General features: G+C 33.7%; 2 protein-coding genes and 1 long non-coding RNA gene across 4 annotated transcripts in view; 2 read left to right on the top strand and 1 right to left on the bottom strand.

The window, feature by feature from the left end:
• Positions 1–4,143, top strand: part of Pi3K92E (phosphatidylinositol 3-kinase 92E) — an 18,540-nt gene extending 14,397 nt beyond the window's left edge. The window contains exons 17-19 of the mRNA XM_073087601.1: positions 182–358; positions 846–965; positions 1,272–4,143. Of these exons, the coding sequence (XP_072943702.1) occupies positions 182–358; positions 846–965; positions 1,272–1,394 (420 nt within the window). The 3' untranslated portion in view covers positions 1,395–4,143. The remainder of the gene's footprint in view (positions 1–181; positions 359–845; positions 966–1,271) is intronic.
• Positions 1–10,637, bottom strand: part of LOC140753178 (uncharacterized) — an 11,012-nt gene extending 375 nt beyond the window's left edge. Inside the window, exons 1-2 of one of the 2 annotated variants that reach the window (XR_012103546.1) lie at positions 10,503–10,637; positions 169–348 (exon numbers count right to left, since the gene is read on the bottom strand). This is a non-coding gene — a long non-coding RNA (uncharacterized LOC140753178). Of the gene's footprint in view, positions 1–168; positions 349–10,498 lie in introns of both variants that reach the window. The other variant, XR_012103545.1, reaches the window with a different exon arrangement.
• Positions 10,555–27,428, top strand: w (eye pigment precursor family transporter white). Its single transcript, XM_073087602.1, has 13 exons — positions 10,555–10,870; positions 14,701–14,932; positions 15,231–15,469; positions 16,363–16,434; positions 18,159–18,338; positions 18,774–18,931; positions 19,375–19,555; positions 20,046–20,222; positions 20,598–20,729; positions 22,517–22,745; positions 25,257–25,362; positions 26,387–26,558; positions 26,912–27,428. The coding sequence occupies exons 1-13, from the start codon at positions 10,784–10,786 to the stop codon at positions 27,011–27,013; spliced, it is 2,067 nt and encodes a 688-aa protein (XP_072943703.1). The 5' UTR covers positions 10,555–10,783; the 3' UTR covers positions 27,014–27,428.

Raw genomic sequence — 27,428 nt, 5'->3', positions numbered from 1 at the left:
GACATAATTTTTCGAGGCATTCCGGCGGTAGCGGCGCATCTGTGGTCGACCTCGGGTAAAAAGTTGATCTTATCTGGATTACAGATGTTGATGGGCAGTGGGCACTTACCATCAGGTGGACTGCACGCACATCTGCTACTCTAATATTAAAAAAAATAAAAAAATCACCGTCTCCCCTCAGCTGTTCCACATCGACTTCGGCCACTTCCTGGGGCACTTCAAGCAGAAGTACGGGTTCAAGCGCGAGCGCGTGCCGTTCGTGCTGACGCACGACTTCATCCACGTCATCAACAAGGGCCAGCGCGGCGGGGTCAACGACCTGCACGACTTCAAGGTGTTCCGCGAGCACTGCGAACAGGTGGGCGTTATATTACCTTAAGATAAATAATTGTTACTATTATTTTTTCATGGCATTGTAAGCGGGTTGTTAAATGTCAGGACTTTGTGTGAATGATTTTACTAATGTGTTTGTGGATGATAGATAAAAGAGTAGGGTGAAAAAAAATTAGAAGGAGACAAAGCCAGAGACAGAAGTTTAGTTTAGTAGTTTTAGTTAAAATTTAGAGTAGTAAGTAATAAATAATAAAATAAAAATAGTTAAGTTAAAATTTGAATTTTCATGATACAAGGTAACTCATATCTTTTGCTTCCATCCTTTCCTTGTATCATATTCCTTATATTTCTAAATAGTGATGAAGAACCTTTTCATTTTACTTGGTGTTTTAAATTGAATTATTAATTCTTTTGTTAGCTAAAGTAACTTTTCTTGTATTTACGTATTTTGTCCGCGTATAAATTTCGCCTTATTATAAAATTACAGGCATAATATTTTATTATTTTTGCAGGCGTTCAAAATCCTTCGACAACACGGTCACTTGATCTTGTCGCTGTTCTCCATGATGATCTCCACCGGCCTGCCCGAGCTCAGTTCCGAGAAGGACCTGCAGTACCTCAGAGAGACTTTGGTGAGGGTGGAAAGTTTTATTTTATTGACATTATAAAGGTAAATTTGAAGGTGCGAGACGCCTAAACTAGGATATGTTCAACTAGGGCTTTGCCGTAACTTAACCTGTCATTCTTAGGATAACTAAGTTTACATTAAATTAGACTACAGATAGGATATATACATTTTCATAATGAACATCTGAATATATACGCATGTATATCAATCAAGCTTAGTCTTTTCAGACGGCATATAACAATGAGATATTCTCAAACTTGGTTTCTTTTAAACTTGGTCGTAGTGTTCAATAAAATATTTGCTTTCAAAGGTAATGGACCTGTCCGAGGAGAAGGCCATAGAGCACTTCCGCCTGAAGTTCATCGAGGCCGTGAAGAACTCGTGGACCGCCTCCTTCAACTGGGCGCTGCACAACTTCGACAAGAACAACTGACAGTGACCCGTGAGTAGGCGGCTCAAGCGACAGCCGTCTAAACACACCCCGCAAACACTGTGAGCACTGGGCCACCGCCCCAGTCAGTATGTGAGTGAATATGTCGCTATTCGAACTCATTAGTCGCTTATGGACATTGAACTGTGAAATATTTATAAGACTGCGTTCGATCGTGCAAGCGCACGCTTTGGATTTGAACTGTATTGTAAGTTATTTAAGTCGCTTTAGCTTGTAAGGTCGATTGATGAGTGAACTGCTCGCAACTAGCGAATGGCCGGCCTTAGCATAAGGCGGGGCGCATGGTACGGAATACCGGATCCGGATATCGACCAGTTTGCTGATTCGTGTCCAGATATGAACTCATTTTACGAAGTCGTCTTGTATTCGAAAATAATTAATTAATTGTTGTAAAGACGATGAAAAAAAACTGAGCAAATCTAGATATTTGATTTTCACAAATGCGTATGACCTTGTACAAAAATACTACAGATTTTTACTTGGTGAGTCCTTGAGTAAACAAGAATCAGAATATGTTGTTTATTGACCGATCAATTGATGTGTCCGATCATTGTTCAGAAAACAATGGCAGAAAACCTGATCCGATAACCGTATGCGCTCAGCCTATAAGGTCACTCCGCACCACCGTTGCGAGCGGTTCCTTCGAACTCTTAGCTTTAAACGAGCCTCGGCAAACGGAACATTATCCGAAGAGCGTACGTTTCTGTTAGATGAATTGATACAGGTCTAGAATAATTGGAATGTTGTGTAATGTTCTCTTTGACGACGCCTCGAACGACGTATTCTATTTGTTGTATGCGTATGATTTCGACTCCACTGGAGTTAAAGGTTACCTATTATTTGTAGCGGACAATTGAAAGTCGCTTGTACGCTTTAGAAAGCTTTCGTGCGGCGTTTTTATATCTATAATAATAATAATGATAATGTATAGTTTTCTAGGTATGAAAGATAGGCGTGTAGTGTGAATGTATAAATTTCCCACCAAATGTAAAACGTATGTCGAGTTACTAACATGTGAATACATTTACTATATTACATTGACTCTATCGTATAATAAGTATCTAAATAGACTTCTAATGCTAATGTACTACTCGCAAAAACTTGTCGTATATTATGACCAAATAATATTCAATAAATGTATATGAATGCTGAGCTTCACTTACGTATATGTGCTATATTTGCTAAGAAGTCACATGTCAAGAGCATCACGTGTATTGGCATAAACTGAATTTTATTACACATAGTAATATCACGGCACATATATAACAAAGTGTTTCGTGAAAAGCGAAAGTGATTTTGTATTTTAGTCTCAAGACAAAACATTTTAATAGAGAGTGCGTGGCGGGCGTCTGCCGTATTTGAAAATAAAATAAAAATCTTGGCAGTAGTGATACTACTACGACAAGACGCAAGGTGAAGGCCCGTCACGTCATTTTTGCAGACATTTCGCATTAGACGTCTATTTAGTTTCTTTATCTATTTAAGTATATGTACCATATTCAATATCTGCTACTTATTTAAAGTGCAATCAAGAAACATTTTATGCATTAAATATCTTTATAAAAAATACTATTCTACTAGAAAATATGAAATTTACATTTGGTCAGTAACGAAAATCTACTGTTTCCTTATGTACTAAACTGTATATACGAATCTGACTAAGTGTACAACTTGCTACCATTGAAATTAACAGGAATGCAGTTACACAACATTAAACAATTAGACGAAATTAATTAATAATAAAATATGAATAAAATGTTGCATATTATTAGGTGTAGAATATCAAGGTCGATCTATTTTCACACGAGGTGTTACGTCGATTACATAGTGAACGTCGGTTGTAACATATATGTTTTACTTGACCTTCACTTAATATTCATAGCAAAAATGTATATAGAAAACCAGAAATCAGATATGGGCGAGCGTGAATGAATTTACAGTGGCTATGGTTACGATTAAGAGGAAGATATTGAATATGTTTGCTCGGGCTTAAAATAATACAGACGAAAACTAGTCGGCTTTATTATGTGTCCGTACAAATCTTATCTATACATTTACAATTATTTTACTACTCAATCATATAAGTGGCTCCACAAAAGCTCTTGTGTAAGTTGCGGTGTTCTAGTTTGTGGGGTTTGGTTTAGCATATCTACGATATGAGAAGGACCGAGTTAATATTTAGGGGCTGCACTATAATCCACATCTTATCTTATTTAGACTGCATGTTCCTATGCTGCATTAATTATCAAATATGTAGTATATGAAAAATTGTTGAAAGTGGATAACTTAAGGTTATTATTCCATGTGGAATTAAGACATATACAATATCTTTTTCAGAAACATTCACGCCTCTGATTCTGTACTAAGTAACAAAAATATAGCCGAAATTTTTAGCGTGTCAGACGCTTAATGTTATAATTACATTTTATAATGACTTATATATTATATGTATATAATTATATAATATCCACATAAAGATCATTGTGTGTTCTGTCTTAACAGCTATAGGGGTTCAAACGAGCGACGGCCATCTTGGCTGTGATAACACGATGCGCACGCAGATTATATGAGCATTTTTTGTCATATAGATTATTCGTTTTTCTTAAGTGTTTCATTTTGTTCACAGTTTTCGATAAGAATCTTACCATAGATTTCATATTTGTAATTGTCATGCAATCTATGGTTCATGTATGTTATCATATTGAAAGTCAAAAACAAATTATTGCAGAGGTTATATTATATTAGGAATTATTGAATATAAGCAATACTTTTCTTCACAAGTAAAAAATACTTTATACTGCAGTTTGAAGTAGTTGAAGTTCAAAAGTTTTAATAACAATTACAAAGTTATATGTTACATAATATTATCGTTATAACGAAAACGTTATCTATCATTTAGCTTTAGGTATCATCTCCGGTAAGGTGAAAGTGTTGATAATGAATCTAACGTATTAGCGATTTGGAGTTGGTACAGGTCGTCGCAATGGAACCCTCTAGTGTAATTTTAAAATGTTGAATAAGTACATAGTGGTGCCCCTAAACAAATAATTATTCGGCTTACTAGTAAAGGTTTACGCTGCCAGCTGTCTGTTTTCTTCAGAGCTTCCCCTTCTTCAAAGAATCCGGGTTCGATCTCCGACCAGGGACATAAGTGAATAATTAAATTAGATTTCTGTCTGGTCCGGGTGATCGTGGATTTGTTTTTTGTGGCTATGGCACGCCCGTGATACAAAAAACAAGTGGAATTAATGAAGACTGCAATTTGATTGGCTTCGACGAACGGCGCTGTATAATTATGTAATCATATCAACAAAATTCGTAGACGTATTTATGCATAAGTTTTTTACACTAAATGATTGCTGTATTTCCATATTACTATTAAGTGTACCCGTTGTATAGTACCTGTTGATTATATGAACGTTTTTTAAATAAAATAATTACACCGGTATACTAGTGTAGGCTTAGAATGAAATATACTTATTTAACCGGTGTCAATATATAATCTATCTAAAGTTACATCTTAAATTATTTGAGTAAAAAGGTCAAAAGAAATATCATAATAGAATGACGTTAGAATATATTATCAGGTAATGTGATACTGTGCATATTCCTTTCACATTTTATGAAAACTAGGAAGTTTAGGGGCACCACAAAGCATGTATGTATGTTTAGGCAAGTGCTCTCATCGTTAAATATTCACTAATTAGCAATCTTCGTATATTTCATGTAGTAACTAGCTTTTTTAATCGGTCCTTAATTCGGACGCGCTTAGACGAAATATGAATATCATAGATTTAGCAGTATTATATCGCATCGTAGTGGGGCGCATGGTTTTGTTATTCGTGTAAGGTAAACTTCAGGCTACCTCAAGTTGTCGTGTACTAAACAATACCAGTTCGACTGTAGCTACTCTTTTCGTTCTACAATTAGGTAATTAGTTGTAATAGTTCGTTGAATTTAGCACTCGACGGAAAGCCCTAGTGAACAGCAATTAATGTATATAGGAAACAATAATTGCCTTTCGATCAGGTCGTGTAGTTGTTTTGTTAAAATGCGGCTCGTGCCTCATATAAACTATAAAATAAATCATTGTTCTATCTTTAACAGATTTGGTTGTAAACTCGTTGAATCAATAAAAATAATCGAGTTCATAAAAACGATGTTTGAAAATAATTAAATAATATGACATCATGATTTGATTTAGTTACAAGAGGCGTTTCAGATATTTCGCTAGTTATAGGTGGAGTGCATACCAGTTTACTACAATGTGTACAAAATTATATATATTATTTATAATGAAAATTATATGTTTAAATAATACGTACGTGCAAGATTATCCGCTTAAAATCGATTCAGCATTCTCCATGAATAACTATGATTGAAAATAAACGTTTTGAGATTTTACTTAAGTGGAAAATGAGGCTTACATTTCTCAAAATATTATAACCTTGATAAACTACTGACAAACGATTCCATTCATACAGATAATAAGTGTCAAGAGTGATCTTTGTACGGTTTAGATCCGATCCTTTATCGTTCGATAACTCCACATTTTTATTCCAAGCGTTAATGCCTCATATCCTGATTGCAAATTAATTTGTCACTTAATATTCCAAATGCTTAATTATTCCGCGTAAGTAAATTAATCGAACCTGTTCTACGTTTCCACTTCATGTCAACTGACCATAAAAAAACGGCTAGATTTAAAAAGCGGACCTATCTGTATAAATAGGATTGTGGTATCTTATATTCTAGTATAATTAATATAATATTAATTCTATTTGCTTTTTGCAAATTGCTCAAGATCAAATAAAATTGTTATCGTTGTAACATCCTGTTCATTTCTGTAAGTAAAGCTATAAAACCTTTACTACGTTTTAGTAATATAATAAATAAAACAAACGGGAAAAAAACTTAATTTCGACTAATTAATTTTCGTTCTTGCTTTATCAAGTTCCACAATTAAATATGAACATGAATTAGTATAATGATATTTAATTCATAATAATCATAATCAAAAATAAAAGATAAACATCACAGACCTGTATTATAAAAATGATTAGAAATCAATTTTGTGCAAACATACGAATATCCACCACAGACTAACCTGAAACGCCTCTTGTGCCTGGGTGAATTAGAAAAATCTACTTAATAAAACTTTCAATACGGACTGACTGTCAGTCAGCTTAAACCGGTGTGACTAGAAATATGGAATGTACACGGGAATTCCTTGTATAATGTATACATATAAGAAATGGTTTATGACATTTCATTCCTAAAATAGTGAATGACAGATATAACTAACCTTTACCATTATAACTTCGGAATATATAAAACACAATCCTTGATAACATTCTTCTTAATCTTTTATCTTTATTATGCATGCTATGAATTTTCTCTCATAATTAAAAAAATATTTATCAACTACTTTCAAGTTTCGTATAAATCAGTTTGTAACTTTGTTTAAACGTTCTTTGTAAGTTAAACAATAATTAATACTGCCAATAGTTAAATAGTAGACTGATTTGTGCTTATTATAAGTTAATGCTTATATAAGTAGGTAATAAATAGAGACATTGAAAATTTATAAGGTTCTGTACTGCCTTATAGAAATAAATCAAATATATTGGAATAAGTGTAAGATAAAGGTAAATACTCCAATTTATTCTTCTCTTTCTCAGTAACATAGCACCAATATACAGATAGTTATGTGCAACAAGGGTTTAAATTAACTTGGTTACATTGTAATTGTTATTTCAGAGACATGAACTTATTTCACGCACACATACTCCTTGCAACGTACGTACGGCGCCGTGTACTTGTCATTCTATATTTGTTTATTGGACTTTTAAAATTTCATTTATAAATTAAATGCATGGTCATTAGCTTGTTTAAGTTCATCATACTTTCAGCATAGTAACTTTTATAATCATTATGAATATACAATCAATTCTTTGACACAATGTGCGCCCAAATCAAGCCAAGTATTAAAACCCTTGTTAAAAACATTTTACATAGTTAGTCATATTACAATAGTTAATACAATCTCATTTACAAACTATTTGTAATTAACACTCAGTTATGTGAATTTATATAGCTCATAATGTTTATATAGCCCGTAGTATGTTAACAATACAAGGATTTACATGTAATTAAAAAAATCTTCCGTAAAAAATTGCTTCCATAAAAAATATCTTTAATATTAAAGCAATAAACGTTCTCCATTTCTATTCAGTTCGACTATCTTACACAAATAGGTATTTAATAAATTCCGATAAACACATTATATTTTACGAAAATATTTTATCTTTTTTGATGAATATTACCGTATCCTGGTGTTAAAAGAGCTGAATTACAATAATTTGTATTTCAATATTGGGCTTTAAAATTTTGGGCTTTAAAATGGACTTTATAATAATAAAGTGTGAACAATCTAGTATTTTTGTATAAATAATAAATATGCCGACTACTAAACTACTTTATATTACCTACGTGTTTTCTAACTACTTATCACATTGATTGATCGACGCTAATCGATTATTTATTTTTAAAATGGAAATTATTTCATTGTTTTCTATTTGTATGAAGTATCTTTTTATTTTCTTATATATTATATCGCTTTTATGGAATATTGTCTCGTCTGATTTCGTTATTTCATGTCCTTCGCGTAAATATTTTGTTTTTACATATTTGTTTCATATTTAATACAATAAATCTTAAGATATTAGCCGAGTTCAACAATTTCACGGAAAGTGAAACTTTGATGGTTACGATTTAAACACTCGTGATAGCAATAATGTTGTCTTTTAACACCAGGCTACGAACAAAATACCGTTGCTAAATACATTATAAGGACATAATTTAGTACTGTTAAAAGCCCCTCGCAACAGGGTAACGAAAACAAATCGAACTGAGAAGAAATGCATCCGCATATTATTGTTGTTATGTATACAATTAATATAAGTAAAATGAAATAACCGATTACAAGTAGAATATTTTATAAAATAAAGTCATTATATTAGCAATAGGATATTCTGTGTAGTTGATAAACCATTGTGCTCATTATTATTATTTTGTTTGTTATAATAGTAGCGATCCGTTGTATTGTATTATTCAAATTTCTACATTTTTCTCCTAAGGATTTTTCTTTTCATTTTACATAATACTCCGTGTTATGAAGACTTGTAATAACTAACTTAATACTTCAACAAAATCTAAAAAAATGATTGAAAAATTGAACTCAGTGAATATAATCCGCATTCATAATGGCTATACATCCAAAATTAGTTTTATATTATTGCCTCTTAAGAATTCTAATAATGAATGCTTCGAGACACTTATTGGCATTCAAATTAGCTAATTTCCTACTACTTATTTTAACTGTGGGCATAATATTCTAATTACGTTAAAAATAAAATTTGCAACGAGTTTTCGTAGTTATGTCCAAACATTTAAACATTAGCATGATTATAGATCATTTATTTATTATTGTATTGGGCCCAAGTTTAGTAAAATATATAAATAATCATCCTTAAGCATACTTCCAAGATCACCGAAAATGAATTGTTACCATGTATCATGAACTTGATTTTACCATATTAGCATTTTTATAAACATTGACTTATTAACTAAGCTACTATGGTTCGGTTCGGATCACAAAAATGTCTGAACTAAACTTACAACAAAAGGGGAATAGTGCTACAACAGTGGACCAGTCGCAAACGGATTCAACTATATGATAGTAATAGACCACAGACATGGGCAAGAAAAGTATCATTCACGACTTTTTAATAGTTGGTAATGTCGTGAATTTAATTCCAGACCAGTCCAAATGTTACTAAGTTAATGATTATATTATTAAAAATAATTTTGTAGATTAAAAATAAAAATATATGTATTCATTTTCATTACAAAACTAGCCAAAAGAAAGACATCAGTCTCGTATACAATTTGAATGCTTCCTACGTAGTGCTAAATATCATTATCTGATACGCTAACAAATTAGTTGTGTTTATACGTTTATGTACACGAGTTCCGTTTGTGCAATGTAAATAACGTTGTCTTATTTATGTTTATGTATAAATGTTACTGTTAATCAATGTCAGGAGAACATGACGTGGTTTGTTTATTTTTTTTTATGAAACAGGTATATTTAGTTTTTGAGGTGGAAATTGTTAATTTTAAATGCAAGATTGTTTGTGTGACTGTGTTTCGATGATGGGTGGGTGCATTTATATTGAATCAGGTTTTGTAGCGCTGGATTATTTATTCGGCGTTTTATGATCTCACTGCAGAGTTAATGAACTATACATTTTATTAGGCTTACAAAATAAGCAGCGGCCGCTCTGTTAAAAGTATAATAGCGGTCTATATCGAAAATCGGGTTCTCTATAAACGCACCAAGTCTTCAATGAAACTATCCATCTTCGTGAGGTATCGATCACCAAATATTACAATGATTGCGTAAGTGCGTTAGCGAATTGTCATTGTGAAGTAGCGATTAAGGTTTATGTTATGAAGCACGTTAGCCATATTGCTAAGACATAGTTAATGTTAAGTATCATGAAACATCTCAAGTCTACATACAATAGTTCCTTTGTCATGTGTCATTTTATTATCATACGAGTTACGAAAGAAATGTAAAGGATATTCATTTAATATTGTATAAATAATTTACCGAATAATTATTTGCTATCTCAAATATGATTTTTTTGAATAAACATTTACATACTGAATTTGGTTGTGTTTTTTATGATTAACCTTTTTAGTACATCATTTTCAGACACTACAGGCAATTTTAGTGCATATCAGCTTTATTAATTTGTATTTTTATTATTTATCTAATTCACTTTTGCTCATAACTTTCCATTACACCAGAAAACGTTGCAACAAAAAATCAAAACCTAAACTGTTGAGAACTAAGTTTGAATGCCCAGAATTTGTAACTATTTTTGCACACCTAACAACCAACCTAGCTTTAAACCACTATGTAAAGTAGATGTGGTATATTGCCACTGGAGTCGAATCACACGTTACACTACTAGAATTTCGTAAACAACTATTCCTATATTCACAAGTTAATGTACCTACAGATCCATTGTAGAAATTTTGTGAAGTAGGCTTCAGTAATTAAAAAGAACTAATGTGGCACGAAATACTAATCACTAGGTAAACGTAGTACTGCAAGATTTATGCGGCGGCCTCGGCGACCACAGTCCCGTGCTTACAGTCTAACGTGACACTCCACTGATGCGATCGTGCGCTATCTCCCGCCAAATATATATAAAAAACAATCGGACATCGGTTTGTGCATTTGTGAAGTGATATGACTGTGATATATTTGTTGTAAAAGTAATTTGTAAGTCGCAACTATGACGGCCGGCTCGGAGGAACACGAACCCCTAATTTCTTCCTCCGTGGACAACCAAAGAGTTACCTACAGCAATAATTCGCCTCAGGTAAGACTAAAATTAAACTGTTTTAAATTACTCTTGTCATATTTTTTTAAAAGTACCCACATAATATTTCATAATGTATATGAAATAGATAACGACAGTTGACAGTTTTCTATTTTACAGTTAAGGTGTTGTTATTAATTAAAATAATTAAAGTGAAACAAAGTAACTAAATGACAGGTTGGGCTCTAAAACGAGAGGTTAGTATCAATATTTACATAAGAAAAAAAATGTAGCACATATATTTCAGTAAATTTGTGGATAAGTGACTTGCGCTTTAACTTAAACATGTCACGGAGTCTCTAATATTAAAGTCCCTAGTGTCCAGCAGTAATACATAAATAAAAGAAGTCTTCTACATGCGAGCTCTCATTTTTTATATGAAAAACTAAATAAAATAGTTAAGTGTGTTTTTATCTCATTCATTTCAAGAACAACGGACCGCTAAGTAGGGTGGTACCTAATTAGATGGGTCAAAAAAACAATTACAAGACCCTTGCATTGTTTCATTTATATGAACGTTTTTGCGTCTTTTTATAAAAGCCCGAACGTTTTTATAGAAAATACCAATAGGTAGATAAGTATGATCTACTTATTGCTAAACTTTACTATGAATGAGCGCCTCCAAAAGCGAATAGGTCAGCTTACAGACCTTACTTTTACTGTATTTGTACGATAGGAATCATAAATATTTTGATCCACTAGTTACAAAATTATTTAAAAGACTGCATCGTTAACTATGTAGTGAAGATTCCCCGAAGGGATCGGAACAAGGCCAACTATTTCATAATAATTTAAGTCAGTGGCCGCTCAAAAAAGTTGAAACTAGTTTTTAACGTGCCGGTCCCACGAGTTTTATATCTACGCATTCTAATGTGCCATCAAATTTACATGATAGCCTTTTCGACTTGCATAGATTTACACGGCAGAAATTTTAAACATTCAGCGACTACCAAAAAAGATTATTTTTATAATAAAAAATATTACTTACTATGCTACATTTTATGGCATTCTAATAATGTTTCCAAAAAAATCTAGTTACTTTAAGTTATTTTCTTTCATAAAACTGTACGATGCACTAGCAAATCTAGCATCTTAGTCATTCCACGCGTGCGTCACCAGGTATTTTTTTGGATTAGGACCCATTAAATAATATATCTACTTATTTGGTAATAACGTCTGTAGAATAGATAGAGTAGTCAGTAACAGGTACATTATTGAACAATTGAATAATTTACAAGGACTTAAACAAGCTTTTTGTAAGCTTATTACTAATTACTCATTATTAACTAGGTAAAGGTATATACTAAATACTCGTACCAGGTTCCCTTCACTAGTTTTGCATTCCTTATTATGGACATAATCTTGTTATATATTTTAGTTTATTTTTAATACTTTAGTAAAACCGTTTTTATTTTGTATATTTTATTTGCCATTTCTCATTTTTCCATGAACTTCTAGACAATTTTAAAGTACGCTGTTAGATGAACTTCCAAATTACAAGCAGCTTAATCAAATCAATCAATCAATTAATTTAAATATATTTTTTATAAATATATTTCAGTAACTTTTGTTGGTTTAGTGATAAGAGCAATTGATGTAGATCTGAAGAATGTAAGTCATCAAAGAGTCTCCGGCAGCGGCGCCGGGTCGCCAAGCGCCGATATCAACGGTTAGCCACTAAACGATTCCATTCATTGAGCCCAATTCAATGCAAACGGCTATTTCCTGAACAGAACAGAAGACTTTACTGAGAGTTGCATCACTAACACTATGTAACTATACGAATAATGAGACTTTATACTATATAGGTACCTTAGCTACGTAAATTAATTACTTTATGTAACTAAGTAGATACTTTCTTCTTGGTCGAACGATCTACTCAACATTCCATTCCATTCGAGCTAGGTGTCTTAATTCCATTCTGTTTCGATTTTATTTGGATTTGTTTTTAATTTTTATGCCAACAGCCTACAATTTTGACCAGATGAAACCATGCTAAGTACCTACTATTGAGATAATTTTATTAACAGCGAAGAAAATATCAGAACGTCTCGTAAAATATGGTAACATGGGTAAAGTTACCTATGTTACCAACGTACCTAGATTTTGGAATAAACACTTCGATCTAGATCCCCATTATATATTTACACATTTATTTTATTTATCCAGTATCTAAAACTAAACATTAAAGTTCTTTGTATTTTTTAATTTCTAACGACATTATCCTGCAAGTTTGTTGACGACTATTCCTAATTTTAGCAACAACTATGTAAGTAATACTGTTTGCGTATCTAGTAGAGTTTGATCTCAATTGACTGATTGCACCGTCCGACCTCAGAACGGATCAATTACATTTAGGATTTCAAAAGACCTCCGAATGTTAACTGATTACTTGACTACGATTTGGTATATTTATAGACACAGTTTAACAATCAGTGTAACACTGCTATAGATTTGACTGAATTAAAAAAATCCTTCAATAATAGGAATATCTGGTCTACTCATAGATCTATTACTATTAGTATAAAATGTCATTGGGTCTACTGTATGGAGTTTAACAGGTAGGTATGTCAGTCATCGTTTATACATTTCGCAAAATTAAGTACTTAACATAAAACTTACTTAGACCGTAACGTACCAAAATGTATAATCATAAAACTAACGATAAGTCTCATTTAATAAAAATTTTAAAACAATTTTCTAATGGATATAGGTACATTAAGGTGCCATTATACCGCAAGGTATTTTAGGAATTTCTTTTAGCTTTGTTACTTGTTTCTTGTTATTTTCTTATCGTTTTAAATTAACATCAAATGTTAATTAACACGTAAACCCAACAATTCAGAAAGCAATTAAATAAGCATGTCTACTTCTGTATATTTATATTTTAGCATAAAAATATGCTAAGATGATTTTCATAGGAACATACTGTTGTTTGAACAACACAGCTAATAAAGATGGAAATCGTGCGCGCTTTGCGTTCCATGGTTCGGACTAAACCCATGGCCCATGGTCAATACAAATTGTATAGGAGATTATTTTCTGTATGCCACGACATGTGTTTGACAAATACTAAGTTTATAGATGCAAAAAACCTATGGGTATTTTGTATATATTTACCCAATGCCGTCAAATCTTATCCAGACATATGTAGTCTGACTGGTGTAAATGTGTATGTCTCATACATTATAGACATTTATACCTTCCGTCTATAATATATATTAATCATAAGCATTTGAACGGTTGTTCGAACTGTAACGTTGCTACCGATCATATCGTATGTCTATCGGTAAGCCGACGCCGACATCAGTTATATGATACCTAAGCTTTATAAGTTTTCTCAATATTTTGAATATGTTTTGAAATAGAAAACCTTAAAAATTCTTACATTAAAGGACTATTGAAATGCCCACTAATGCAAATTTAATAGTCAGTATGTTGTTGAAGCTGATACATTTTCAAAACCATATTCGTTTATATTGCTGATTGTCATATTAAAATGTCTGATATATTATTTGAAATTCTACTTCCTATATATTATAGGTATGTGATTATTAGAATTTTTATTACTGATACTAGAACATATCTATATGGCAAAAGAGAATGATTAAATTCTTCTGTAATATGACACACACTTGTATCGAAAGAGAAATTGTGTAGAGTCAATAGTACTTAAGCTTTGAAATCTATATTTACAATTTCTCCCGGGTTTCGGTCCTAAAACCGCCAGGTTCAAAACAAATGCTTCTTCAATTGTTTCACCTAAAATACTTTATATTGATAAATATTTCATGTAAAGTTAAGCTTACCGGTATTTTCTTACACCCTAGAATGGAAGCACACCAGGCGGTAGTCCCCGAGCGAGTGGTGGCGAGGTAACACTGGCGATACAACCCAACAGGACATATGGCGCTATCGGCGGTGTGGAGAAAGTCACCTACACCTGGGCAGACGTCAACGCCTTCGCAACCGAGACCAGAAACAGGAACCGACGCATCTGGAACTTCTGGAAGCCTTCCTCCAACCGCATGTTCCAGCAAAGGAAGCAGTTGTTGAGAAATGGTAAAAACTTAATCTATTCTGTCCTCAAAAATGGTAAATAGTTTGTGTCTTGTATAAATTCAAGACCTGATTCTAAGAGGTTATTAGTTCGTCGACCCTTTTTTCTTAACGTACGAGTAATATGATTCTTCGAGTGTATAAAAAGTCAGACTGGCTGGCTTAATCAGATTTCATTTATACAGTGGCATTAATTAGTGCTTTTGTTATATAGAGCAACACATAGATTTGAATCTTCACAATGATTTTTAACCGACTCCCAAAGAAGAGTGGTTAGGTATATGTAATATTTTTGTACTAGTTCATGGCGCAGCGTACCCAGGCGAGCTTCTTGCCATCATGGGCTCATCCGGCGCTGGTAAGACTACCCTGCTGAACACGCTGACGTTCAGAACACCAAGTGGCGTGATGTCCAGTGGCACCAGGGCACTAAACGGACTGCCTGCCACACCGGAGGCTCTCGCTGCTTTGTCAGCGTACGTGCAACAGCAGGATTTGTTTATAGGCACGCTCACCGTCCGAGAGCATCTTATTTTTCAAGTAAGTTTTCATATTTATAAACTGAAACTTTGAGATGTTGGTTTGATAAGAGATGGCTTTAAACGTTGCGAGGGACACTTCTTTCTGCAAAATATAAAAAAAATATTGAATATGAAATTAAAGATATTAAACATGAAAACAAATTTAAATGTTTAAACGGTAGTTTAACTTTAGACAGCTATAAATACAAATGTGTGCACTTGTAAACGTAGGATATAATATATGTTTTCTTGTAAATACTTATAGACTAGACCTAATGATAATTTTGCAGATTATAGATCAAACCTGTAAAATTATTTTTAGGCCACATAATATATCAAATACGCTTTACGAAATCTTATAAAAATAATATTTATTTTTTAATCGGTCTTGTTTTCAATATCTAATATTTGAACTGGAATTTAATTAGAAACATCTCTTTAGATAGGTATTAAATATATACATCCGTAACAGAATTAAAAACAAAAACTGGACATCTTGATTGTAGATAGCTTAATGTTACTCTTATTAGAATATCTATGATATTAAATGTAAATGAATATAACAGACGACATTTGGGACCGTGGCCTTGAGGCTTATATTAAAAGTTATGTTCCAATACATTACCTACTGCTTAATACAGACGTTATATTTCGGTAAAAAAGACATTAAAATGGAAAAGAACTTAAAACATTAACGTAAAAAAACAACGTTCAAATTAACGTTTCGTAGCAAGTTGTACTTAATGTTATTTTGGACGGAAACAAACAAACCAATAAAAGTAATAAAAAGGTTGATGTTGATAAAAATAGAAAAAGGTCCATCAGCAGGTTATTCACCTCGGTCAAATGTCCAATCTTTTTTTGTATTAACGCACGGAATCCAGATTATACTCACCTAATCTTGTTTCACAGGCATTAGTTCGAATGGACCGCCACATACCCTACGCGCAGCGCATGCGTAGAGTACAGGAAGTGATATCTGAGGTATGTATTCAGATGAAAAAAAAATTAAACTAGTAACGCATAGGTTTTTACCAAAATTCGTTAAGATGTATAGAGGTGTAGAGTCTACTAGGCTATATTTGAAAAAACTTGAATGTCTATGAATCGACTGTCTTTTGTGTAGGTACCTAATGGATCAAACCTAAACGCTTTTTGCATATTTATAAGTAGGTTATAATTTTCCAAGAGATTTAATCGAAATGTGCAATTGGAAAATTATAATGTTAATTAGTACATTTACATTTTAAAACGCAAAATTACATTGTAGAGCGCAAGTGAACTCACGGGCGACAGCTTTATTATACTAAATTAAATAATTGCAAAATTAATTTTGAGTATGAGGTCCTATATACTTAAGTTAATTTACTTAAAGCTACTTTTTGTAAAAATCTTGATATATTAATAAAATATTACATACGATTACATTAATTGTACATTTTCATTGCTGATTATCTTCCATGAAGTATGAGAAAAATAAAAAAGCTAACGACGGCCGCTGATTTATTATAATTGCCCTTTTATTCAATATATATTAACATATAGCTTCCTATGAGAATATAACTTGTAATATACTAAGAAGGTATATACGTCATTTTCCGTTGGCAACAGAGCTAGGACGAAATAAATTATTACCCCAGAAACAGGTTTCTTATCACACAATCTTCCAAAAGGTTGAATACGCTAATGATTTATGTTTGAGGAGCCAATAACATAGCATACCACCATGTGGGTGGTGACTCCAAAAGTGTCAAGTGATACGTCGCTGACATGTGGAATGTGTGAGTCGGATTAGCTCGCGTAGGGTTTCGTAGCTAAAACGTTCTACTTTAGTTAAAGTAACAATGATGACGCGTGGTGAAACGATAGTATGTTTAAATCAATTCATTAAATAAAACATAACCAGGTAACTCTACTAAGTATATTCTGTCATTTTCAGTAATAATTACCTACAATTAATAAAGTACGAGTAACAGATTACTTCAATTATCCATTCACATATGTTACATTTTAAAGATTTGAAGTTAACTCATCAATCAAATCAACTAAGTATATTGGTTGGATTGAAAGTTATCACGGTTAGGCCTGTTAATCAATTCATAACAGATTGAGTTATTAATTTGTAATATTCCACCCATAACTTGAATTTACGATCAATTAATGCCATACAACAGTGATTCTGTATGTTTGTCGAATATTTTATGAAGAAGTATACTTAGTATTAAAATAGTTTATTGATTTTAACGAATTCTTTCACATCGTTGTTATAATCATTCAATTAAACACCAACATATTTGACGATCTAAAGCTCATATATTTCTTTTCATACTAAATTACCCGTGTTATGTATTTATGTTAAAATATCAATTCAATAGAATTAGCATTTTATATCAACGTATCTGTATATTTTGGAGGAGGTACAAAAATCTTTGATTGATATTATCTAATAAGTATTTAACGTCTCTATTACTTAACGTGGCCATGAAAATGTTCAGCAAGAAGTAAAAAATAGTTAATAAATATTATATCTATATAGTAGTTATGTACCAATTACGTTTTTGTAACAGAAGGTTATATCGCGTATACAGGTACCTAATAATAATTAATATTCATTGTACTATTGTGTGTTTAACGTACACGTAAGATGAGAATAATAAAAAATAAATGAGATCTTACTTAAGTATATAAAAATTTAATATTATTTGTAGTTGGCCCTGTCAAAATGTCAAAACACGGTAATCGGTATCCCGGGGCGACTGAAGGGCATATCTGGAGGAGAGATGAAGAGGCTTTCGTTCGCCAGCGAGGTGCTCACCGACCCGCCACTCATGTTTTGTGACGAGCCCACGTCAGGACTGGATTCCTTTATGGCACAGAACGTTATTCAGGTATGTCAACAATTAACGACCTTATTACTATTGGAGCTGTGATTTAAAATGTATACTTATGTATTCGTTTCAAAAATCTGTAGTTTTGGATATTTTAGTTTCATGTTATGTTAAATATCGAAGATGTTACGCTTACTTTTCTATATTTGCATCAGAAGTAAAACATGAGAAAACTACCCACAATATGTGTATTAGACTTTAATTAGCAAGATTAATTTATTAAATCCCATGTCTGTTTGCTTCTGGGAAAGTATATTGCTATATCTTATGTTATATTAATCTATCTTACCTGTACAGCTCTCCGAAATGTTGAAAAGAATTGGTATAATTATAACTATTTTTTAATTATATGGTTAAATTAATAGTTCACAGGTAGTGCTTGTATAAGCAGCCATTTAGATCGCTTAGTCTATATGATTGTTATTTCTTGTGCAGGTATTGAGTGGCTTAGCAAAGAAAGGCAAGACAGTGATATGTACGATCCACCAGCCGTCCTCCGAGCTGTACGCTATGTTCGATAAGCTCCTCATCATGGCCGATGGTAGAGTCGCGTTCCTCGGATCGCCGGACCAAGCCACTGACTTCTTTAGAGAGTACGTACTTAACAATTATTTTATTATATTATCCTTATCATATTATGTTTATTTACTTCGTCATTTTACTTTAACCGGATGGTTTTAAATGTTATAGTTAAATTGAATTGTACTAAATTCAAGTTTAGATGAATAATACTCAAACAGTCAAAACATAAAAAGCTGAATATATTGGCTTGTAAATTGTATAGGCACATAAAAACGTAAAGGGATGCCTTTAACATTAAAACATACCTAAATCTTATCGAATCCCGAATGTAGCCTGAGCTAATAAGTAATGAGGATAAATAAGACCAACGCATGGTGCAAGTTTGTATTTAGTTTGCCAACAACAAGATCATTCACATTTTTCGATAAAAGAAACTCATGACCTTACGACGCTTATGATCTTGGAACATGTCTACATATAACTTCACGCCTCTAAATATTCCTATCTAACCCAGGTTAGGAGCAGCATGTCCTGCCAACTACAATCCCGCGGACCACTACATCCAGTTGTTGGCGGGCGTGCCGGGCCGCGAAGACACCACGCGGCACACCATCGACACCGTGTGCACCGCCTTCGCCAAGTCGGAGCTGGGCTGCAAGATCGCCGTCGAAGCCGAGAATGCCATGTTCAATGAGGTACGTTCATAATTGTACAGGATGTACTTATAAATATTCTCTTATTAAAGTCTGTTCTCAATAATCTGCCTTCCTACCATAGATCGACATTTAATTATGACATCTTCATCTTTGGAACTTTGGATGGCAAAAATAGTATAGGTTGATACTATAAAGCTAACCCTAAACCGGTTAAAACCTAACCATGACGCAAAAATTAAAATTAAATTTTTGTTTCAGTAAGTTGCTGTTAATTATAATAAGTTGCTGTTACGTACATATATAGTTATCAGTTAGGTTGGTAGACTAGTTAGTAGCCGATAACTGTAATAAACGCACATGGATTCTCTCACAAAATTTTCATTGTGAGAGTACGTGATAAATCCTTTCGCTTTGGATTAGAACACGAAATCATTGGAGAAGAAGGTGAAATTCTATATCACGAGGTTTTGTACTGTCGTAATTTTGATTAACTGTAAATACCATTGATGCAATTTCCATTTGAATCCAGCGTAAGATATCGTCGGGCTGGGCGGACTCGGCGTGGTCGAACGTGGCGGCGATGCGCACGCGCCGCTCGCCGTACAAGGCGTCCTGGTGCGCGCAGTTCCGCGCCGTGCTGTGGCGCTCCTGGCTCTCCGTTACCAAGGAGCCTATGCTCATCAAAGTGCGCTTTCTGCAGACTATTGTAAGTTACTGCTATCTGATTTTTATGTTAGCCGCTACGAATAGTATTACTCTTCGAGGTTCGACTGCAGTCTTTTACTCTTACTTTGATGTGATCTTTAAACGGCAGCTTTTCTGATATGGGGGCTTTTAAATTAGTCCTCAAGAAGAATTCATTTAACATCGATCCCAGATAGGACTCCTGTCTTATTTCCGTTTCTCTACAAATACTTGCTTCAAATTAAGATATCCCGTCAAATATGTTTTTTTGTGTACTTAAGTCGATTTTCTCTAAAGATTTTTTTCCTACCTATAATACGTTTTTAAGTTTACTGCATACGCAAATCCCAAACGAGGTACGTAAAGATAAAATATACTCATAAAAACTTATTTTCAGATGGTATCAATATTGATTGGAGTCATATACTTCGGTCAGAACTTAGATCAAGATGGGGTGATGAACATTAACGGAGCCATTTTCATGTTTCTGACAAACATGACCTTCCAAAACATCTTCGCTGTTATCAATGTGAGTAAATTTTTTTTATCAATTTTTTATTCTTCTTTATTATTTTGATGACGACCCGACTGGCGGAGCGGTCACCATACCGGTCTGACGCGCAAAGGGTCCCGGGTTGGATTCCCGAGCAGACAGATATCTAAATAATGAATTAAGATTTCTGTTTCTGGGTCTGGGTGTTTGTGTATTTGTCTAATTGTGTTTCCATGGCACCCACAACACAGGGAATCCTAGTGTGGGACTGTGAGTGTAGAAAGCGTTTATATTATGATGACTGTTATATTAATAGTGAGGACAGCAAAAGTGTCAGATTCTTTGTAATGTTTTTATAAGTTTACAAATTACTATTAATGTTTGATCACTTGATACTCTATCACATAACTAACACGTTGTAAATTTTAAGACAGTGATAAGAATTGTATCACCGTTACTCGTATTTACATAGTAAAACACTTCCAGTAGATATCTCATGAGTAAACATTGTGTGCAGTGTGATACACATCATGTTTTATCTGTATGATAACATTGTGGTCTACTTTGTACATTTATTTGTTATGGGATGCAAGTGGCATAGGAATGTTAGATTTACTGTGGTTCATTGTACCCGCGACTCCGTCCATTCGTTTTAAGAGACTGGTATATAGTCATATTAATTTTTTCCAGACGAATAAAAAGTTATCGTATAATGCACCCTTACACTTTTAAAATATTTTAATAACTTTGAAATACTTGCTTCATCTAAGATAAATAATTCATAGTTACATGGCTAAGGAGCATTAAAACAATGAATTGTACTAGCACACGTATATATTGTTAGTGATAACACGGATAAGAGGCCATAATGTTGAGTTTATTTATATGAGGAAAGCGTACAGACTCCTGATTGCAAGTGTAATCTTGTACAACTAAAAGGAGATAATATAATATTAATCATGATGCATCACTGACGTGCCATTAAAACGCTGAAAATACGTTAAAACTTAAATAAAGATGATCTATTGGCCAATATTAAGCCTAATCTTTAAAAGTCAAAAGTTCAACTTAAAAGTTTTGTCAGAATAGAATAAAGAGCATCTTAAATCGATTATGGTCGATAAATATTGTTTGATGAAGCCAGATAGAAATAAACTTATAAAGTTGCTTCACAACATGCTTATAACTTGAATGAATTTTTAAAGTTAAAGTTTTTTGCGTTTTTACTCTAACATTCTGTTTATAAAACTATCAGTCAGTCCTTTCAATATATGTACCTCAAATCGATTTTTAAAATGTATACAAGCACGAAAAATTCAATATAATTTGAAAATCCCCTAGTATGCAAATAAATAGGCCTCATTGTCCCTGTAGTTCCGGGACTAGAATAGGGCTACGGTATCCCCTGCCTGTCGTAAGAGGCGACTAAAAGGGGGCTTCCGGGGTTGCCGACGGCAAGAGTGGGAGCTCAAACCGTCCGTAGAGCAACCCCGAGAAGGACGGCGGCATGTGTGGTCGCATGCCGTCGTAAACACTAGATGTGAGGGAGGAGCGTAAAGTGCTCACCCCAGGGCAGAGCCCGACCGGGGCATCGCGCTCGGAGGACTCCGGTTGTATTCCATTGGAGATCCCGGAGTTCTCCACCAAGCGCTGAGGACGGCCACCGGGGGGGTTTTAGTGCGGTAAAAATCCCACATAACCCGGCGTCGCTCCCACGTCGTCGGGTACCTTTTGAAGGTTTCCCCCGCGAAAAAAAAAAGTTTGCAAATAAAATTACTTTTCATAACCATCATCATCATCATCATCATCTTATATTTCTTTAGGTATTCTGCTCAGAACTGCCGATCTTCATACGGGAGCACCATTCAGGCATGTACCGAGCGGACGTGTACTTCCTATCCAAGACGTTAGCAGAAGCGCCCGTCTTCGCCACCATACCGCTGGTGTTCACCACCATAGCCTATTATATGATAGGGTTGAACCCATCTCCGGTGAGGTTCTTCATTGCGTCGGGACTGGCTGCCCTTATCACCAATGTGGCGACATCGTTTGGTAAGTTGATTTATGATGCAAGAAATAGTTTTATACCTCATACTTCACGTGAATTTAGTCTTTACCATGAAGAATATTTTATCTGTATTAAAATTAAGCATTTATAAGTTTCTGTTTTCTGTATCAAAATAGTAAATTGGCATCACCATTGATTGCAAGTTATTTTACGTCGCATTGCTCTCTCCCATGTCTCTTTTCACAACTGTGGATAGTCTGGTGTACGTTGGTAAAATGCGGATTGGTTAATCTACGGGTATATTCTAGGATTAGGATCTACGGGATTATTCTATTATATTTAGAATCGACCATTACGATCTGTCGGGGTGTTGAAAAAAAGAAGTGAAAAATCACGAAGCGTTTTTCTTTAGCTTTAGCGCGGATGCAAAATTGCTGTCTTTTGATTAAAAGTAACGACTGACTTTACGAGTAAATTATTTTATGCGTGCGCGCTTTAAAAACGGCTCTTCCGCGTTTGATGTTCCTAACTCTATAAATTTATTATGATTTATGATCTACACAAGACATGGCGCTATGTACTTATATGTACATTTCTATCATGGTTTTATAATTACTTTATAACGAAGTATACAATTTAATTGTCATTATCAAATTATCTGCAACCGAGAGAGTTCCATAAAAACCTGTAGCATCATTAGAAAATCTCAACGGGATTAAAAAAAGATCTTGCATGACGCAATCGGCAATTATGACAATATTATTTTTTTAGTTAAACAGATTGTTGTTATTTGGTATATTTAATAAAATTGCGTCATTTTTTGGTTAGCAAATGAAGTAAATCACCCAAATGTGTTTTAATGAGATCTAATGACAAAATAGCATTTAACATACAGTATTAAAATTATTCTCGTTTTAGTAATTGCACAATGTTTATTAAAAAAAACTAATGAACTTGAAAGTACAAAAAAGTCAATTACCGTAATTGTTATTCAATTTTAATTACTAAAAAATCGTTAAAAATATATAAGTGAAAGGTGAAAATTACCTAGTAATTGAATTTTAATCACCCACAAATACTTACCTAACATTCTTGGATAACTACACAACTATGTGATAATTCATATTATGCAATATTAGACAATATATTTGTATGATATCACCACAATATTTACGTAGAACGTAGTATTTAACAGTTATTCGACTACTAGGTTGGACTAATGTCCAGTAACCGCAATATCGTATCGTTTTACGATGTATCGATTATCGTTCGCTATGCATGGACGAGTTTCGTAACTCCCATAGATTACGTAACGGACGTACGAGAGAACCTTGCCGAAAGAATTTTAATGTTACCCAGAACTTGATAATGTTTTTCTCTTTGCGACATTTTTGCTGTAGGAAACATAAAACTAATTAATAAAATATTTTTTTGCCTCGAATATATTTTAAAGAATACTCCAGCAATACTCCGTCGATTCAATTTGTTTGTATCTATTTGAAACTGCTTCGTAAGTTGAAGTTGCTGACGGCCAACGGGGGCTTTTAGTGCGTAAAGAATCCCCGTCGCTCCCATGGTACCGGGTACCTTTTAAAGGTTTCCCCCTCGTAAAGAAAAGAAAGTTATTTACTTTTAAGCTTTTATAATGAACAGTAGATCAGTGACGAATCCATAATAAACCTTTGTGGTTGCAGCATACCAGCATGAAGCACGTAGAATTTTGATAAAATTAATAGGATTAATCTAGTAGCTAACTTTCTCAACAAGATCGTAACACTGACGGACTGACCTATCAATAACGGTATTAGATTACTGTAAGCCGATATTCATTAACGGTCAGTTGCGTGCAGTACTCTGGGAATCTTGAATACCTACTAATTATATAGTAACATTTATTTTTACATAACCAAATACTAAACTGCATATGAAATGAAAGGTGTAGAAGCAGTATTTATTGCCATTAAAGATATGGTTTTAATAGTAAAATAATAACTTATGAATACAAGAATTGCGTTCGAGCAAGATATTAACGAGGTATAGAATATATGGTATCCGGAGGTATTCCCAAGAGCGTTACGACATGGGGTTCGTCAAAAAGGTGCAAAAAGAGCTCTCCTTCAAAGCCGGCGATGCATTGGCGACTCCTCTAATGTTGCAAATGTTCATAGGCGACGTTGACTACTTTCCATCAGGTAGCAAGTCTGCTTTATCGTTCGGCTCAAATATATATAAAAAAAAATTGTATAAGTACCTAAATTAAAATCTAGTTATTAAAATTTACATTTAATTAATTAGAATGTCGTACGTGATCACGTTAACTTATTCTGTTTTTTAATATGAAAATTACACAGTTATCGGATATTTATTTAAATCTATCTTTCGTTTATTTATCGTTAAGTATTTGATTAACAATTCAGATTTTTTAATTAATTTATTAAATTCCACATTGTTGCAATCGGATCCACTCCTTTTTCAGTCTTAGGGAGAGATCAGTCTACATACCTCATACTCTAGCAAACTTATGAAGTATTCTTATGAAATTATTTCCATCGCAGGTTACCTGATATCATGCGCCAGTAGCAGCGTGAGCATGGCGGCCTCCGTGGGACCCCCGATCATCATCCCGTTCATGCTGTTCGGTGGTTTCTTCTTAAACTCCGGGTAAGTGTCTATAAGGTTAACGACCGACCTTCATCAGCTTAGGACCCGCCTGTGGCAGGTTTTATGGGTTGGCAACGTTTCATATATAAACATTTTTTTGGACGGCTAAATTGTACTCATGCCGGGGGCGACACCTTTTAAGAGGAGGGCAAAGACCTTTTTTTCAAAGGGCAGCATGAACCCACGCTACACCTTTTTATGCTTCTTTTTTTTAATTATTTTTAAAATTAAAAAAGACAAACCCACTGAGTTTCTTACCGGATCTTCTCAGTAGAGGTCGCGTTCCGATCCGGTAGTAGTTTAAGAAAATATTGTAACTGACAATTTGTAAGTGCCGCCGTTGGCCTATACAAAATAAATATATTTCATTTCATTTCATTTCATTTCATTTCATTTCATTTCATTTCATTATGCAGGTACCTACTATCTCGCGACTACCTACTTTTTACTATCTACGGTACGTCCATTCATTATCATCAATAAATGTGGCTCGTAACTTAAAAAAAAGATACCGGCCGAATTGATAACCACCTCCTTTTTGAAGTCGGTTAAAAACTGTTCGCATTGCACTGTTTTTAGTTAATGTAATCTAATATATTGTTAACTGTTAGACTAGCATCTAGACCGTCTTTTTACAGTAGTACCTAGTAAAGTTTTTGTATGTTTTCAACACTTCATACAAAAGTTCCAAACATTTAAATAAATAGTAGCTGATCCGGCAAACGTTGTGTTGCCATATAAATAAAAAATGTTAAGGGTAAACATTGAACAACTCTTATCACTTAGGGATATGAAAAATAGATAGTAGCCCATTCTCAGACCTACTGAATATGCATATAAAATTAGGTGAAAATCGGTTAAGCCGTTTCGGAGGAGTACGGTAACTAACACTGTGACACGAGATTTTGATATATAAGATTAACCATATTTTAAACGTACCTAATTAATTAACGTCGTCATACGTCGATTAATATTAATATAGGAAACCACTGCAGTATTATTAACCAAAATATTTTGTTAAAAGATCCGTGCCACCTTACCTGGGCTGGATCTCTTACCTGTCCTGGTTCCGGTATGGGAACGAAGCGTTGCTGGTGAACCAGTGGTCCGGAGTGGAGAAGATCGCCTGCACCAGGGAAAACTTCACCTGCCCCGCCTCGGGACAAGTCGTGTTGGAGACATTGAGTTTCTCTGAGGTAAATGATTCCATTCATCCATTGAAACAAAGCGTAGTTACACACGGCGACTGTTTGCAGTGGCACGATCGCTAAAATATGTCGCTCGGAGCAGTTGAGCATTATTCAAAGGCGCGTTCATGAAACGCGCTTGAATCGCTGCAAAAAAGTCGCCGTGATCAATATGCTTATACCCCATTTATATCAAACAAAAATATCCAAATAAAAATCCAAAAATATGCGAAAGTAATGTAAGCTAAATTCGTTGCGAGCCTACCGTTATTGGTATACCTACTTATTATCTAAAAAAACCATCTTTCCATTGTATCTTTTTCTATATCTTAATATTTTTTATGTATAATTCAATTTTTCAGGAGGACTTCACAATGGACGTCGTTAACATGGTGCTACTGTTCATCGGGTTTAGACTGCTTGCCTACATCGCTCTTTTACTGCGCACGCGCCGCGGAAAATAAATATTTCTATACTTGTAAGGATTGTAAAAATCCTGCCTCGCCCTAGCTCAGGCAGGCTTAGAAGTATTTTCACGTATTCTATCACGTGTAGATATTTTTTTAATAAATGTCTTTCTACGTATATTTTTACGTTACTACAGTACATGCATGGTATAAAAGTAGTGTAATTGTTTTGAAATATTCTATAATTTAATATCCAATTGGTACGAACGATCTTGGTACTAGAATAAGCTTGAATCTCTAGAAATAGATGATTAACTTTTTACCATTCAATTAACGTAAACCTTACATCTTTCCTAGGGATACAGTTCGTATTACAATTTAATATGTTACTTATTTTATTAAGTATAGAATAATCTTTATTTTAAGTCTTTTAAATAGTCTTATAATAAATACAAGTGACTGTGTTTCTTTA

The sequence above is a fragment of the Epargyreus clarus genome, unplaced genomic scaffold, assembly GCF_041222505.1.
Source record: "Epargyreus clarus isolate Ecla_fem2 unplaced genomic scaffold, WU_Ecla_fem_2.2 ptg000026l, whole genome shotgun sequence".
Lineage (NCBI taxonomy): Eukaryota > Metazoa > Arthropoda > Insecta > Lepidoptera > Hesperiidae > Epargyreus > Epargyreus clarus.
Note: the sequence above shows the minus strand (reverse complement) of the source record. Positions and strands in the feature narration are given on the sequence as shown.

Bases quoted from the DNA above. Each gene is read 5' to 3' on its own strand.
- w (XM_073087602.1), top strand. From the start codon at position 10,784: ATGACGGCCGGCTCGGAGGAACACGAACCCCTAATTTCTTCCTCCGTG. The intron at 14,933-15,230 runs GTAAAAACTTAA...TTTTTGTACTAG, and splicing joins GAAGCAGTTGTTGAGAAATG to TTCATGGCGCAGCGTACCCA. The intron at 22,746-25,256 runs GTAAGTTGATTT...TTTCCATCGCAG, and splicing joins CAATGTGGCGACATCGTTTG to GTTACCTGATATCATGCGCC.